The following is a 14,088-nucleotide window of genomic DNA, read 5'->3' as shown; positions in this document are numbered from 1 at the left end:
AACAGGTTATTATTTCCATTATTTATTATTTTAAATTGTGTGATTAGTTCCATTATAAATTACATTTTCTATTTTGTTTTCTGAGTTTCTTTCCCTGATTGGTTTTACAATTTGATGTTAGTATTGCTTACTCAAATCATCGATCTTGGGGATCTTTATCCCATGAAATATAACCACTACTTGGTATGCATGTTTCTTTCTCTTTTGTGGATATGTATGGTCTTTGTTCTGATCAAAATTATTTTAATTGTTCAAGACTTTCAATAGTCATCATGTTTAAACTTTCAAGGTTATTGGTTTCACCGTATGATGGGTTATTAAATGGTTCGTGTTCCTTCTTTAGCTATTGTTATCTCCTGATGACATATATTGTTTGTTTGCTTTGAATTTGGTATCATAGTGCTTGAATGGTACTATCGTTAGACGGGTTTCTGTTAGAGATTAGATGTTGTTTTAGATCAATTAAGCCACTACTTTGATATTTCATCTTTTCATACCAACACTTATTTTAGGAATGCGGTGAATTGCTAACAATTTAAAAGTGCTTCTTTAGTTATTAGTTCTAAGTTAATTTCATACATGTTGACAGGAAAACACTTTGCCGAGGTTTAGTTTCCTCCATTGGACAGTTTATTTGTTAGTCTTGCATTTCCTGATGACCAAGTTCATGCTTCAATAAGCTGTTGTAAGCAATCCAAAATACTCTACCTTCACACTTTCATGTTTTACTTATTATTTGAATTATTGTAGTGTTTGAATCATAGATATATCATGGTGGATGGCCAGCACAAAACTTGATGATATCATAAATTAATGCTACTACTCGAACCCCCTCTTTTCTATTATTCTTCTTTAGATGTTGTTTATAATGTGGTTTTCCCTCACCTATTCAAATTTTTAGCTTCGGAAACCCCATCAGCAAGAATATGCGCTATAGTGCTCCAACCACAATTTTAATTTGATTAGAAATTAATTGGGATATTAATTTGAAACCCTTGGAAGAAACCTTTGGTTCTCTCTTCTCCACCCATCAGTTCTCAACAAAACGAAGGAGGCAATTTGTTCTCCTTTCGCCTCTTACTTCTTCTTACTAAAACCTGCTTTCGAAGAAAACTCTTTGGTTTCCCTTTCGTTCTCATTGTCTTGGCTTATGTTTATATTTTTTTTATTGATACAGGTTCAATCATTCCGAAGGCATATGTTTGATTTCGCCTCCAAGTAAGTTTATTCTTCCATTTTATTCGAACTTTTATTTTGTTTATTTCAATGGGGGGTTATCTAATTTTGACGTATCTTTGTCGTTGAAGCAAGAACAATAGATACACAATGTATAAAAATACCCAAAACTAGGGTTTAATGAATAAAAAACGAATTTCATAAATTCAATCTAATAATAAATCAAGTCTGAAAATCTTAAGGTTTTCATCTGCTTATATAGAGAACTAGTTAACAAATCCTAATCATAATAGAACTTGGGAAACTAAAATAGAAGCTAGTCTAATTCTAATTAACTAAGGATTTAAAATAGAAATATAATAAAAGATAAACTCTAGCTGTAGCATTATGCATGTGTTGTGCACATGATAATCTATTGCGTCCTCGCATCAATCCCCCCAGCTTGAGAAGAGCTCGTCCTCGAGATTAAGTCCTTGTACTTCTGGTAGAAAGTAGGATCCATGAGTTGAAATGCAACATCAGAAATTCATGAATTTTCTGAGAATGGATGGTCACACCACTTCACCAAATAACGATCATAAGTACCCTGGCGAGTCGTAGTAGTAGAAACATCAATGATAGTTTCAATCCGATCTGTAGCAGTAGCAGGAACAACACTATGATCTACACGATTTACAATCTCAGTCTGCCCATCAGTCTGTGGGTGGAAAGCGGTAGAAAATTGGAGCTTACTCTTAAAAAGCTTCCATAATGTTTTCCAAAAATAGCTAGTAAACTTGACATCTCTGTCAGAAGTGATAGTGTGAGATAAACCATGCAAACGAACTATCTCACGGAAGTATAAATGAGCAACCTGTGCAACATCTGTAGTACAAGTGCAGGGAATGAAATGAGCCATCTTGGAGAAACGATCCACAACCACAAAAATAGAATCATTTCCGTGTGTAGAACGTGGTAAACCCAACATAAAATCCATGGAGACATCAACCCAAGGTTTGTCGGGAATCGGAAGTGGAGTATACAAACCAGCATTAGTGTGCTTACCTTTCGCTGTCTGGCACACATAACATCGCTCAATAAACCGGTTAATATCTCTACGCATAGTAGGCCAAAAGTACTTCTCCTTGATAGAGGCAATAGTCTTTATGATCCCAAAGTAACCACTCAACCCCCCAGCATGCATTTCAATCATAATCTGATCACGGAGGGAAGAAACGGGAATACAAAGCTGTGAACCCTGAAATATGAAACCATCATGGGGAAAAAATTCACCAGATACACCATGATGTACTAAACAGTAGGCATGAATAGGACCAAAATAGGCATCCTGAGCATATAATTCGCGTAACTCATCAAAACCAAACAAAGAGGTACGGAGAGTAACCAAGAGATGCGAACGATGACTCAAAGCATCAAGACTTCGATTAAGTGGAAAGTGTGGAAAGTATATTTCTACAAGAAAGAGTTCCACACACTTTCGAGTACTAACATCCTTCTGAGTATTAAGATAACGAAGAGCTTCATGGTCAGACTTTATGAGGAATTCACGATGAATAAGATAATGATGCCAATGTCGTACAGCTTGGACAACTGCATAGTACTCCAAGTCATATGTAGAATAATTCAATTTAGCATCAGTAAGTTTCTCACTATAGAAAGCAACCGGCTTGCCATTTTGGCTCAAAACAGCACCAATGCTGTACTTACAAGCATCACATGTTACCTCAAAGAGTTGAGTGAAATCTAGCAAAAATAAAACAGGAGTAGAAGTCAACTTCTTCTTAATCAAGTCAAATGCCTCATTAGCTTCAGGATTCTATTTGAAAGCTTTCTCACACGTCAAAGCAGTTAAAGGAGCCATAATACTGCTGAAATTATGAATGGACCTTCTATAGAAAGAAGTTAACCCATGAAAACAACGAACCTGAGTCACTGTAGAAGGAACATGCCACTCAATAATAGCCTGGACTTTGGAATCATCAACACAAATACCATCGGCAAAAACCTCAAAACCCAAAAATACCACAGAGTCAACCATGAAAAAGAACATTTCTTAAGTTGTAAATAAAGCTTCTCAGTACGAAAAACACCCAAAAGAATCTCAATATGCTTGATATGTTCAGACTCAGAAGAACTGTAAATCAAAATATCATCAAAGTAGACAATACAAAATTTATTCAAATAAGGCTTCAAAACTTGAGTCATAAGACACATGAAGGAAGAAGGAGCATTAGAAAGACCAAAGGGCATGACCAACCACTCATATAAACCATCTTTTGTTTTAAAGGAAGTTTTCCATTATCTCCAAGGCGGATACGAATGTGATGAAATCCAGATCGCAAATCAAGCTTGGAAAACACCTTAGCACCATGCAATGAATCAAGCATATCCTCAAGGCGTGGAATGGGAAAACGATATTTCATAGTGATTTTGTTAATAGCCCTGCTATCAACACATATCCTCCAACTCCCATCTTTCTTAGGAGTAAGTAAAGATGGCACAGCACAAGGGGACATACTCTCTCTAACAAATCCCTTAGTTAATAACTCAGTAACTTGCCTCTGTAACTCGGCGTGTTCAGAAGGAGCCATGCGATAATGTGGTAAGTTAGGGAAGGGAGCTCCAGGAATAAGATCAATAGCATGTTGGATATCTCGTAAAGGGGACAATCCTCCATTAGCAGGCTCAGTACAAACATCAGAATATGAATCTAGCATTGGTTGTAACACATATGGTATAGTAGTAGGGTTTGCAAGAAATGACGCAGTCAGAGCAAGAAACATACCGTAATGATGTCCGTCTGCTAGAAAACCTGGTTTCACTAGTGGGCATGGCTGAGAAGGTGGACGAAATGGAGTCAGTGGTGCCAAAACAATTTTCTTGCCACCAGAAGTGAAAGTATAAGTGTTCTCATGCCCATTATGAGTAACAAGGAGATCATATTGCCAGGGACGACCAAGTAACAAGTGGCATGCGTCCATGGGTGCAACAGAACACCAAACATCATCCTTGTATTTAGGACCAATGAAGAAAGAAACTAGACAATGGCGAGTAACCTTGACTATGGCACCATCCTGTAACCAAGAAATAATGTAAGGTTCAGGATGTGGCTCATCCTTGAGTTTCAGCTTGTCCACCATATCTTTAGAAACAATATTATCACTGGAACCGCTGTCAATGATAACATTACACAACATGCCATTCGAAGTGCAGCGAGTACGGAAGATATTATGATGAAGTCATGACGTAGGATCATGCTTAATAACTGGAGTAACGAAAGAACGGCAAACAATCAATTGGGGACAACTGGAATCTGCATAAGTTAAAAAGCCATCAATCTCAGTGACGTCTTCTTCCGGATGGGTGAGATTTTCTTCATCCTGTGTTAAACCCACGCGTTTGCGTTTAGGACAGTCACTACGAACATGTCCAATTTCCTTACACTCATAGCATGTCATTGGACCCACTCTGGTAGGAGGAGGTTTGGATGACGAAGGAACATGGGTAAAAGTGGCACTAGCAGTAGTTGAAAGGGATAAGCGAAGCAAATCTTCATCTTTGAGAGCATATTTAATAGCATCGGACATATCATAAACATCTTTGAAAGCTAATGCCTCTTGAAATGGTTTGTGCAACCCATTCAAATAACGCCCAACTTTTTTATCGACGGATTCAGACAAATCAGCCCGTGTGCACAACAAAAGAAACTCCTCAGTATACCCAGCCACACTTTGAAGCCTTTGTTTCAAGTTTTGGAGGCGCATGAATAAATCCCTTTCATAGTCATGAGGAATAAATTTTTTTTTCAACTCTCGGCGCATCTTATCCCATGTAGTAATCTTATTGTAACCCAATTTAGCACGAGTCAATTGAAGTTCATCCCACCAAACAAGTGCATAGCCCATTAATTTAGTCGCAACTAATTTAACACACTTAGGATTCTCAAAAAAATTATAATAAAAAACTTTTTCAATCTTATTTAACCAGTCAACAAAAGCATCAGGCTATAATTTTCCATTAAATTAAGGCACGTCTAATTTAATATCACCCATCTGATTCTTCTCTAAAATGCGGAATAAACTATTAATATCTAAATTACATGCATTATGGTGCACATTTTGTTTAACTGTTTCTCTTCGTCTTTCTCGGGATGGAGTCAAACCACGATGCTGATAAGTAGGAGACGTATGTCGACCCTGAAGATAGTGAGTTGTTGGTAGCAAACCACCTTTGTGTGTCTCATTGCGAACTCGAAACGATGGTTGGAGATTTCTATCACCACCTCTATGTTGATAATAGATCGGAGATTCCAAGGCCTTGCCTTGAAAATGAATAATAGGAGGAAGATGACGCCGATCTTTTCGAATAGGAGATGATGGGGTCAAAGGTGATTCCTCTCTATGGCGAATGTCTAATTGTTGCTGTGTGGGGTTGTGAGAAACACCTAAAACGACAACTTTAGAGTGGGAAGTTAAAGCTAAAGAGTTATGGCGTGAGGGTGTATGATGGCGACGATGCGAGAGTTGAGGGCGTGAGGAGCTTGAGGAATTGGCGGAGTCAGTATCAAGATTGGAGTCGTGGGCAGGTAAGTTGTCGTCTGCTACCTTTTCAATCTCTAAAGTCTGCTCAACTTCAATTGCTTTTGATTTGCCTTTCTGATTCTGCATCATCGTTTGCATATCCAAAATTGCGTCTTCTACTCGATTCAGCCTTGTATTAACTCCAGAGGGTCTACCACGACCTCGTTCTTAATTTGCCATAGCAAAATAACCAAGAAAGTTGCTGGGCTCTGATACCAATTTGATGTATCTTTGTCGCGGGAGCAAGAACAATAGATACACAATGTATAAAAATACCCAAAACTAGGGTTTAACGAATAAAAACGAATTTCATAAATTCAATCTAATAATAAATCAAGTCTAAAAATCTTAAAGTTTACATCTGCTTATATAGATAACTAGTTAACAAATCCTAATCATAATAGAACTTGGGAAACTAAAATAGAAGCTAGTCTAATTCTAATTAACTAAGAATTTAAAATATAAATAGAATAAAAGATAAACTCTAGTTGTAGCATTATGCATGTGCTGTGCACATGATAATCTATTGCGTCCTCGAATCAAATTTACTCTTTTTTTTTTGTTTTTTTTTTTCCTTTGCAAATCAATGTAGGTAAATGAGTTTGAGAACAAAGTATAATCTTATTCTATATTCTGGCACCTACTTTTGTACGTAATTATGGTTTGCATCTCTCAATTATTTTACTGATTTTGCATTACATTATTACTCTCGGAAATTTTCTTCTTTTACGCATTTGTTAACATCCTTTAATACATTGATTTGTTATATATATATATATATTGATGGATACAGGTTCCAAATGCAATCAATGGGATTTGAAGTGTGATCTTTCTAGAATGAATTCAAATAGCGGTCATTACCAGGACAAATTAAGACATTGATTACTACATTTTGTTTCATTTTATTGGGACCCACTACATGCACTGGTACTGTTTTATCCAATTGCTTATCTTTACCTGGAATGAGTTAATGTTTGACCATACCAAGGGTTTATATTTGGGTTAACTAGTATTACCCCACCCCCACTAGATGAGCCAATTACGATTTCTCCCTTACTAGATGAGGAAATTAGGGTCTCCCCCTTAAGTACACACACAAAAAAAAAAGTCAATTTGGGTTGACCGTGTTTTTTTTGTGTGCATTTGGGGGACCCTAATTTTCATCTAGGGGTAATGTTATATTAAATGAACTTGGTAGTTTTAGTTGGACTTTAAGCACTTCCGAAGCAAGCAGAACTTAGGGTTTAAAGGCAAAATCAAATCCTTAAACTATAAGTATGATCAATCTACCTCACCCAAAGGGGGTTTTTTTTTTGTATTATTCTATTATTTGCATATTCTAAGGAGTTCTTTAAGTTCCACTTTTCATAATCATTACAAGTAGTAGTAAAAGGCACGTGCTATATGCACGTTTGCAACTGTGTTGACAGCTATTGTTGATAAGTCTTAGAATAGGATAGGATTACATTAGGTAAATAACCATAAGGTATAGGGGCAAAAACGTCATAAAAAGTGGAGAAATTATTGAGAGATACATAAAAAAAATATTAAAACACTATTGCAGGACTGTAGCTGAGAGGCACGGATTTTAAAGTATTTTAGATGTATGTTAATATTTATACGACATTTTAGCATTTAATAACCAAAATACAAAGTATATGCTAGATAGTAGCTTTTAGGATATAACCACCAAACTAGGGAATCTAGAACTATGGTTTTATTCTATAGTATATATACAATTGACTGGGTTTGTATATACAATTGAAGTAGATCAAGACAACCAATATTCAATGCAATTGGGCTAGATCACCTAAAGAAACTCGAAAGCTAAATGCAGAATAGCTCAATGATTGCAATTGGAACTGGGCATGGAGGGGGTTATTATTAGGAAAAACAATGTAGAGACTGACTTCATCTATTGTGGTAGTACAAATGCTAGATCTGCTATACTGGCCGGAGTTCAAAAGGTTTAGAAGTTGGCATGACAACAGCTTAGATTAGCATGAAATAAACTATAGTGAAGTCAGATTACAAGAGAGCTATACAAGTTAGAATGGGTCAAGAAGAATGTCCTTGCCTCCTTGGTCTGCCATCAACTCCAAGCTTATGTAAGTGCATTGATAGCAAAAATTGAAAGCATTTAGTTTTCTTATCTATTTAGAAAAGTAAACAGAGCAACTGTCCTACTTCCTAAGTCATGTAATTTGAACGAAAAGGTATTGTTGTTCAGTATACCTCGATTTCAGGAAATTCTTCATGTAATAGTAAAAGAGGTGTTAGGGGTAAAATGCACTTGAGATTACGAAGTTAATATAGGTTGGAATCTCTATAAATCCTATTTGTTTATAGAATGACAATTGTTCTTATTTTAGTATATAACTTCAAAAAAGGATTTTGGAATTTATCCAACAACAATTATCGAAAGTATTTTAGAATTTAGAGTCATCCATCATTCATGTGTTCCATGTGTCCGTCTGCTTTTGTTGAGATGTTCGTTTGGTCGAGACTACCCTTGATTATTAGTTACCATAGAAAGTTACGACATGCTTATTCTTCAGGAATACATTAATTCACTATGCATTAAAGAATGAATGCGTAATTTTATATCACACTATCGAGGATGCCTCTTTATGAAATCCGTGCTGAAGGCACGGGCATTAGCTAATAACTGAACGAGTTCCAACACTCCCATTAAAGGTGAGAACCGGCTGGCCTAGGTGATCTCTAATCAAACCTCCACAACTAGCGTTGAGCTTCATGTATCCTATTGGTGGCTTTGTCCAACCATAAAACTCAGACGCCCTTTGCTTGTAATCGGAAGAAATCCCCAAACTTTCTAGTAGAATTCGGGCTTCTGGAGAATCTCTCACTTCTTTTAAAATCTGCTGAAAGTAAAGTTTCATCTTCTTCAATATATCATTTGCTACAGTTAAAGCAGCATGAGCTTTACCTTTGAACTTCCTTGAATTTCTCTCCTTCCAAACTGCATAGATGGTAGTACAAGTGAAAGCTCGAATAACTTCCGACTCAATAAAGTTCTTTCTTGTTTTCGTGAAGATATCATTCCATTCCTCGGTAGAGTCCTTTACATTGCCATTTAAGCTGCTGCCACATTCACTCTTGTCCATACTTGTGTTATATTAAAGGTAACGTTGTGCACCAAATAGAATAGGAAATTTGTTCATCAATTTCCTCCAACATCTCAAATGACATTATGGCTAATGATGTAAAGTTATCTCTCGTGAACAAAATTGAAGAAACTGGAAATAGTCCTAGGAAACTTTCATCATGCCCAACAAGGATATGCATGATATTGAGTCTCCATGATATTGACAATTAATTCTGGCATTGGATTTGTGCATCATAACAGATCCATTTACGTACAGCAGAGAAGCATGACATTTAATAGTTAAACGTAAGGTTTGAAGTTAAGTGTGAGTAAACTTCTTCCCTGCATATCAACGAAGGAAGTCATTGCAAATCCATGTTGAACTTGTTGAAAGAGGAAAGATTAATTCGCTCTGGTAACTTTCATTCTCCATGACCATTCCATGAAATACTACTTTTACCACAACGGACCGAATTACTAGAACGCTTTACGCCTTTACCTGTTACTTAATTACTTGTACTAAAAAGAGTTCCTGGTGGTAATGCTGATTAAATAATAACCTGTGTTTGGTACTTTGGTGAGGAATAAAATAGAGGTATCGCGAAACTAAGGACTAGAATTACTATGTTCTCTGACAAGATGTCACCACTAAATTTATCTGTCTAAGTCTTCAATATGTCCTACTTTAAAAGTAAGGTGGTGTCTTTTTTTGTTGTAAAGAAAGGGAAATATCATCCACCGGGGTCGTTACATACTTGTATTATTATATACATGAACGGGGAACTATATCTTATTATGTTTCTAAGATAAGGATAAGCTCATTGTTCAATCGCCAAAAATCTGTAAGAGCAAAAATAAAAAGATTGTGTTTGCAATAAAATTTACTGATATTTTTCATTTCGATCAAAGAAGAATAACTAAACAAGGGACCATATTTGAAAGCCAAGCGAACACATTACCCAGTAGACGATACTACAATGTGTAAAACTGATACTATGATGTGAAAAGTGAAAACCCTTATCGGACAGGAAAACAGGAAAGCGAGCATTGGTCTATGGAAAGACATCCCACGCTCCACTAGGAACATTCTCAGATTTGTAGGATAGTGCGAGACGTGAGGACAAACCAACCTCCTTTCAACTATAACCTCTGTATGCAAATTTACTAAGACTTATGGAATGACCTAGATTACTGTAAGACTGTAAGCATCATACTTTTTGAAGTGCAAAGATGTCACATGCAATTCATGTCTAAATAAAGGATTTACCACTTCAATGGTTCGGACTAAATTTAAACAATATTTCAGAAAAGCCTACCACGACTTTCTTTTACAGAATTGCCTATAACGTATGTATGCTGGACAGTTTTGCGGTATGTAATTCAAAGCAATTCAAGCTCAAGCAGAGGTTATTGGCCTACTTGAGCAAACAAACAAAAAGCAACTGAATGCATAGCTTTCATCCTTCAGAATGTATGCAGAACAGGTAACTGCAACAATCTCCTCAAGTTTAAATTCTTCCATCAATCTTATTGACTAACACTCAAAAAGTTCAGCAGCAGCATTTTCCTCGATGTTCTCATTCTCAACAGCATCAGTGGTCTCTTCACATTTCTGCATGAAAGTCTAGCAATCTGAGAGAAAAAGTCGGTGTCAACAGGCCTAACAAAGCAATAAGCAAATTCAAACTAAAATATAAGACAGAGAAAGAGAAAGGTATTTAGGGTTCACATATGAGCTGTACTGGCTGTCTTTCTTTTCCTACGACATATTTTATCCGTTTTTTATAGCACCAGCTGGTAGTTCTTTCCTATCCATGATATTTCCGATGTATCTAACACCTAAGCATGATTACAGACAAGTAACTTTCTCAGGTCAATGAAGGTATAGCTTTTATGTTTGTGTTTCACAGATGTGTAGTTGCAATTTCACGGTAGAAAACTAGAAATGAACATTCACCTCAACTTCTCCAAGCAAAAACGAAAATATGCAAAAGGTCATGAGAAAGGGGAAAACCCGTATAGCCAAGAAGTTTGATTAGCTGATACATTCTATTAAGTAAATTACCCAAAAGCTCTAAATAAGTAGCGGAGTAGACCACACCACCTTATTAAGCTTTCTTCCAAACATAAATCCATCAACCAAATTTAGAAAAGCTGTATATATAATCAATGGTGACAAGAAAGGGTGCCTGACAAACCCAAAGGATTGCTTGTATTCATATACAACAATGCATCGCATAGCTTATGTTCCACTCTGCCTGACGTTTCGTCTCAATACAATCGGATGATTCCATTCATTCTTAAATTTAACCCAGCAGCTGTGCTGCTGGAAAACATAAAGGAAGCCCCCACAAGCTATCTGATTCTACTAATAATTTTGAATGTGAACAAAACAACTTCACTGGTGATACCGGAAGTTTGAGTACAACCTCTGCAGTAACCCCTAATTCAATTGTGCCAAGAAGCACAGGTATATACTAGTTCAATATCTAACACAAAAGTAGCTCAAACAGTGAATATACCAAAAACAGACTTGCAACATTCAAATCTAAAAAATTAAATATATACAAAAGAATAAAAAAAAATAACAAGTGTTTCTTAGTGCTGTAGCATCTGCAGCCGTGCAGGCAAACCCCTAGAGAAATATAGACAAACCGCTGAAGGTTTTTCTACAAAGACATGCAAGTGGCAATACAGATTAAAACTATCAACAACCTGAATGTGGCACTTTATTGCACATCAATGTAAGTCTCTACGACAATGTAAAATGTATTGACATCTTTAAGATAAAGTTAGTTGTCCAGAAACAAATCCGAGAAGATTTAAATGGAATATCAAACCCCAACATTACAAGGCATTTTAGAAGACAACTCCCATGGACAAGCATATGGTCCACAGCTTGACTATTGACAATCTTGTGCATAGCACAGTTGATATATTACCTAAGCCTTGCTGGCTTTGCTACATTGAACAGCGTCCATGACCACATGTCCACATATGAGGTAAATGTGAACTTTATCTTTTAATTTCTGTAACTTTCTTATTCATTATAAATTACCCCTTTGCAAAAAAAAAAAAAAAAATTGCTAGCGAAGGAAGGGTGATCTTCACCTACACAGGTGGTGGACCACAGAAGGTCTGTTTTATACCAAGAACTGAAGGCTATGAGGTAGGTCTCTCCATATGTCTTAAGAATAACCTACACAAGATCCATGTGTGCTCGGATTCTCAAAGGGGGCAATGCACATTCTAAAAGGGCTGGAGGAGGCACCATGGTATTGTTGTAATCTGGTATTGTTGTAATCTTGTTGTGTTTATAAGAAACATAGCTGCACTATTACTAGATGTCAGGTTTTGTCATGTATATAGGGAAGTAAACATGAGTACTGATTATTTAGCTAGACTAACTACTTCCATGGAAGAATGATTTATATGTAACGGCCCTCCTCTCGGCTGTACATTAGCAGATCTTGTTGCTAATGATGTTAACGGCAAGGCTTATATGAGATTCTAATGCAGGTCTAAGGGTCAGCCTAACCCTATTACCCTTTTTTCAAAAGAAAAAAGAAAAATATGAGAATATGTGCATGATTTACGCCTTCAACAAAAAAAAAAAATCTATTAAAGAGGTGCACATCACCACCCCACTATAGAGGAGTAAAAATTGTTCAACTCCAATGGTCAGTATGGTATGACACAGTGTCCTACTAAAGAGATGCACATGACTCATGAAGCAGGAGTAGATCCTAACTGGAGGAGCATTATCAAACCCTTTGTGACCTGTTGGAGTAGCCATTGCTGTCTACTTGATTGTTCCAAATTATGTTGTCCAGTTATATCATTCCTTACTCCATTTTAGATATTACAACATTCATGAGGTGAGTATTTCTCTATAGCTTATTGTGTTTTACTTTTCTAAGTACCTTATTGAAACTTATGGACCAGCCTTTTACTAGATTTCCGTAATTTCAAAATAATTCCTCATTAGAAAGGTTTTTTATTCCTCTACACCACCATAAGATATTGACCCTCTTATAAACTTAACTTCCTGTAGTCAATGTCAACAAAAAAAAAAGCATGAACAGAGAGATATATAATATCCAAACATAGATACAAGAATTTCAATTTTTGACATATCAGTTGATCCGGAACAGATAATTTCATTAATATATCTATACATATAAATACACATATATGTTTGTATGGACATTGTATAACGTATATATGTAGTAGCACGGATAAAATTAGCTCCAAGACCTTTGGGTGATGATACCAGAGGTCTGGGGCTCGAACTCCGCCAGCATCAAAGAGTTATTGATCTCATTTAAAACAGGCTTACCAAAAAAAAAAAAATAGCTCCAAGACATCCAAATAACGAACATGCATAAATGAATTGCTAACTTGAAATACTGGAAAGTTCAAATTACCTCTCTTTTATTCTGCATTCTTTTATACCAGTGATGGGACTGACTTGGCTGATTCCATTGGTAACTTTGGGAAGACAAAGCTTTGTAGATAAGTGTATGCTTCAAAAGATTGAAACCCCAACTCTTTTATTGCATTGTTATTCTTATTAGATGTTGGTGTAGATTCAGTGTGGTAAAAGTGGACCTTTACGCACAAGCATGATGTTGTCGGGGCTGTTCTTGGATAGAATGGTTGATACGTAAATCGATGAAATGTGGATCGTATTTTAGTAATTGTAGCCAGTCTTTGGGTACACACTTGAACTGAAACACGTATTTGACCGGTAACCAATAGAGTATTTCGGTTACCACCTCGGGTGGAAGGCTCTTCCCCATGGCAACCCACTATTCCCCTCTTCGTCTCTTCCTACAATTCCAGAATTAATGTGTTCACTACTTCACTAGTTCACTCTTACAGTATCGATACGACGTTTATCAAAAGATAGTTTCCACCCCAAACTGAGCACTGTTGGAGAACTTGGGCTTCCTTTTTTCGGTAAATAAACTTGGGCTTCATTTTTTTGATAAATATACTTGGGCTTCCTTTTTTCTTGGTAAACTACAGGGACTCACCATCGGGACATCGTGGTGGAGGCACTGTTCTAAAAATTGGTCTAGGCGGCAGCCTAGGTGGTGCCCAACCGACTCGCCTAGGCCCTAATCGTTTTAAAAATCAGTGGACTGACTAGGCGGGTCTAGGTGGACCGATTAGGCGGCCTCTAGGCGGTCCAGTCATTTTTTTTTGGAATGATTAAAT

At 36.6% G+C, this 14,088-nt stretch overlaps 1 protein-coding gene and 1 long non-coding RNA gene across 2 annotated transcripts; both read right to left on the bottom strand.

Annotated features, from left to right (window-relative positions):
• Nucleotides 1–3,377: 3,377 nt before the first annotated feature.
• On the bottom strand, nucleotides 3,378–4,997 carry LOC147483878 (uncharacterized). The gene is made up of 2 exons (XM_086579666.1): nucleotides 4,484–4,997; nucleotides 3,378–4,402 (listed from the first exon to the last, which is right to left on the bottom strand). Exons 1-2 carry the CDS (start codon nucleotides 4,995–4,997, stop codon nucleotides 3,378–3,380), a joined length of 1,539 nt encoding a protein of 512 aa, XP_086435792.1.
• A 5,082-nt stretch (nucleotides 4,998–10,079) lies between these two features.
• Nucleotides 10,080–13,824, bottom strand: LOC147483877 (uncharacterized). The gene is made up of 2 exons (XR_015206285.1): nucleotides 13,293–13,824; nucleotides 10,080–10,497 (listed from the first exon to the last, which is right to left on the bottom strand). It is a non-coding gene; the product is annotated as an uncharacterized LOC147483877 (long non-coding RNA).
• Between the last annotated feature and the right edge of the window lie 264 nt (nucleotides 13,825–14,088).

This window comes from Coptis chinensis, chromosome 8 (genome assembly GCF_015680905.1).
Source record: "Coptis chinensis isolate HL-2020 chromosome 8, ASM1568090v1, whole genome shotgun sequence".
Taxonomy (NCBI): domain Eukaryota; kingdom Viridiplantae; phylum Streptophyta; class Magnoliopsida; order Ranunculales; family Ranunculaceae; genus Coptis; species Coptis chinensis.
The sequence above is the reverse complement of the archived record's forward strand: the minus strand, read 5'-3'. Positions and strand labels throughout refer to the sequence as shown.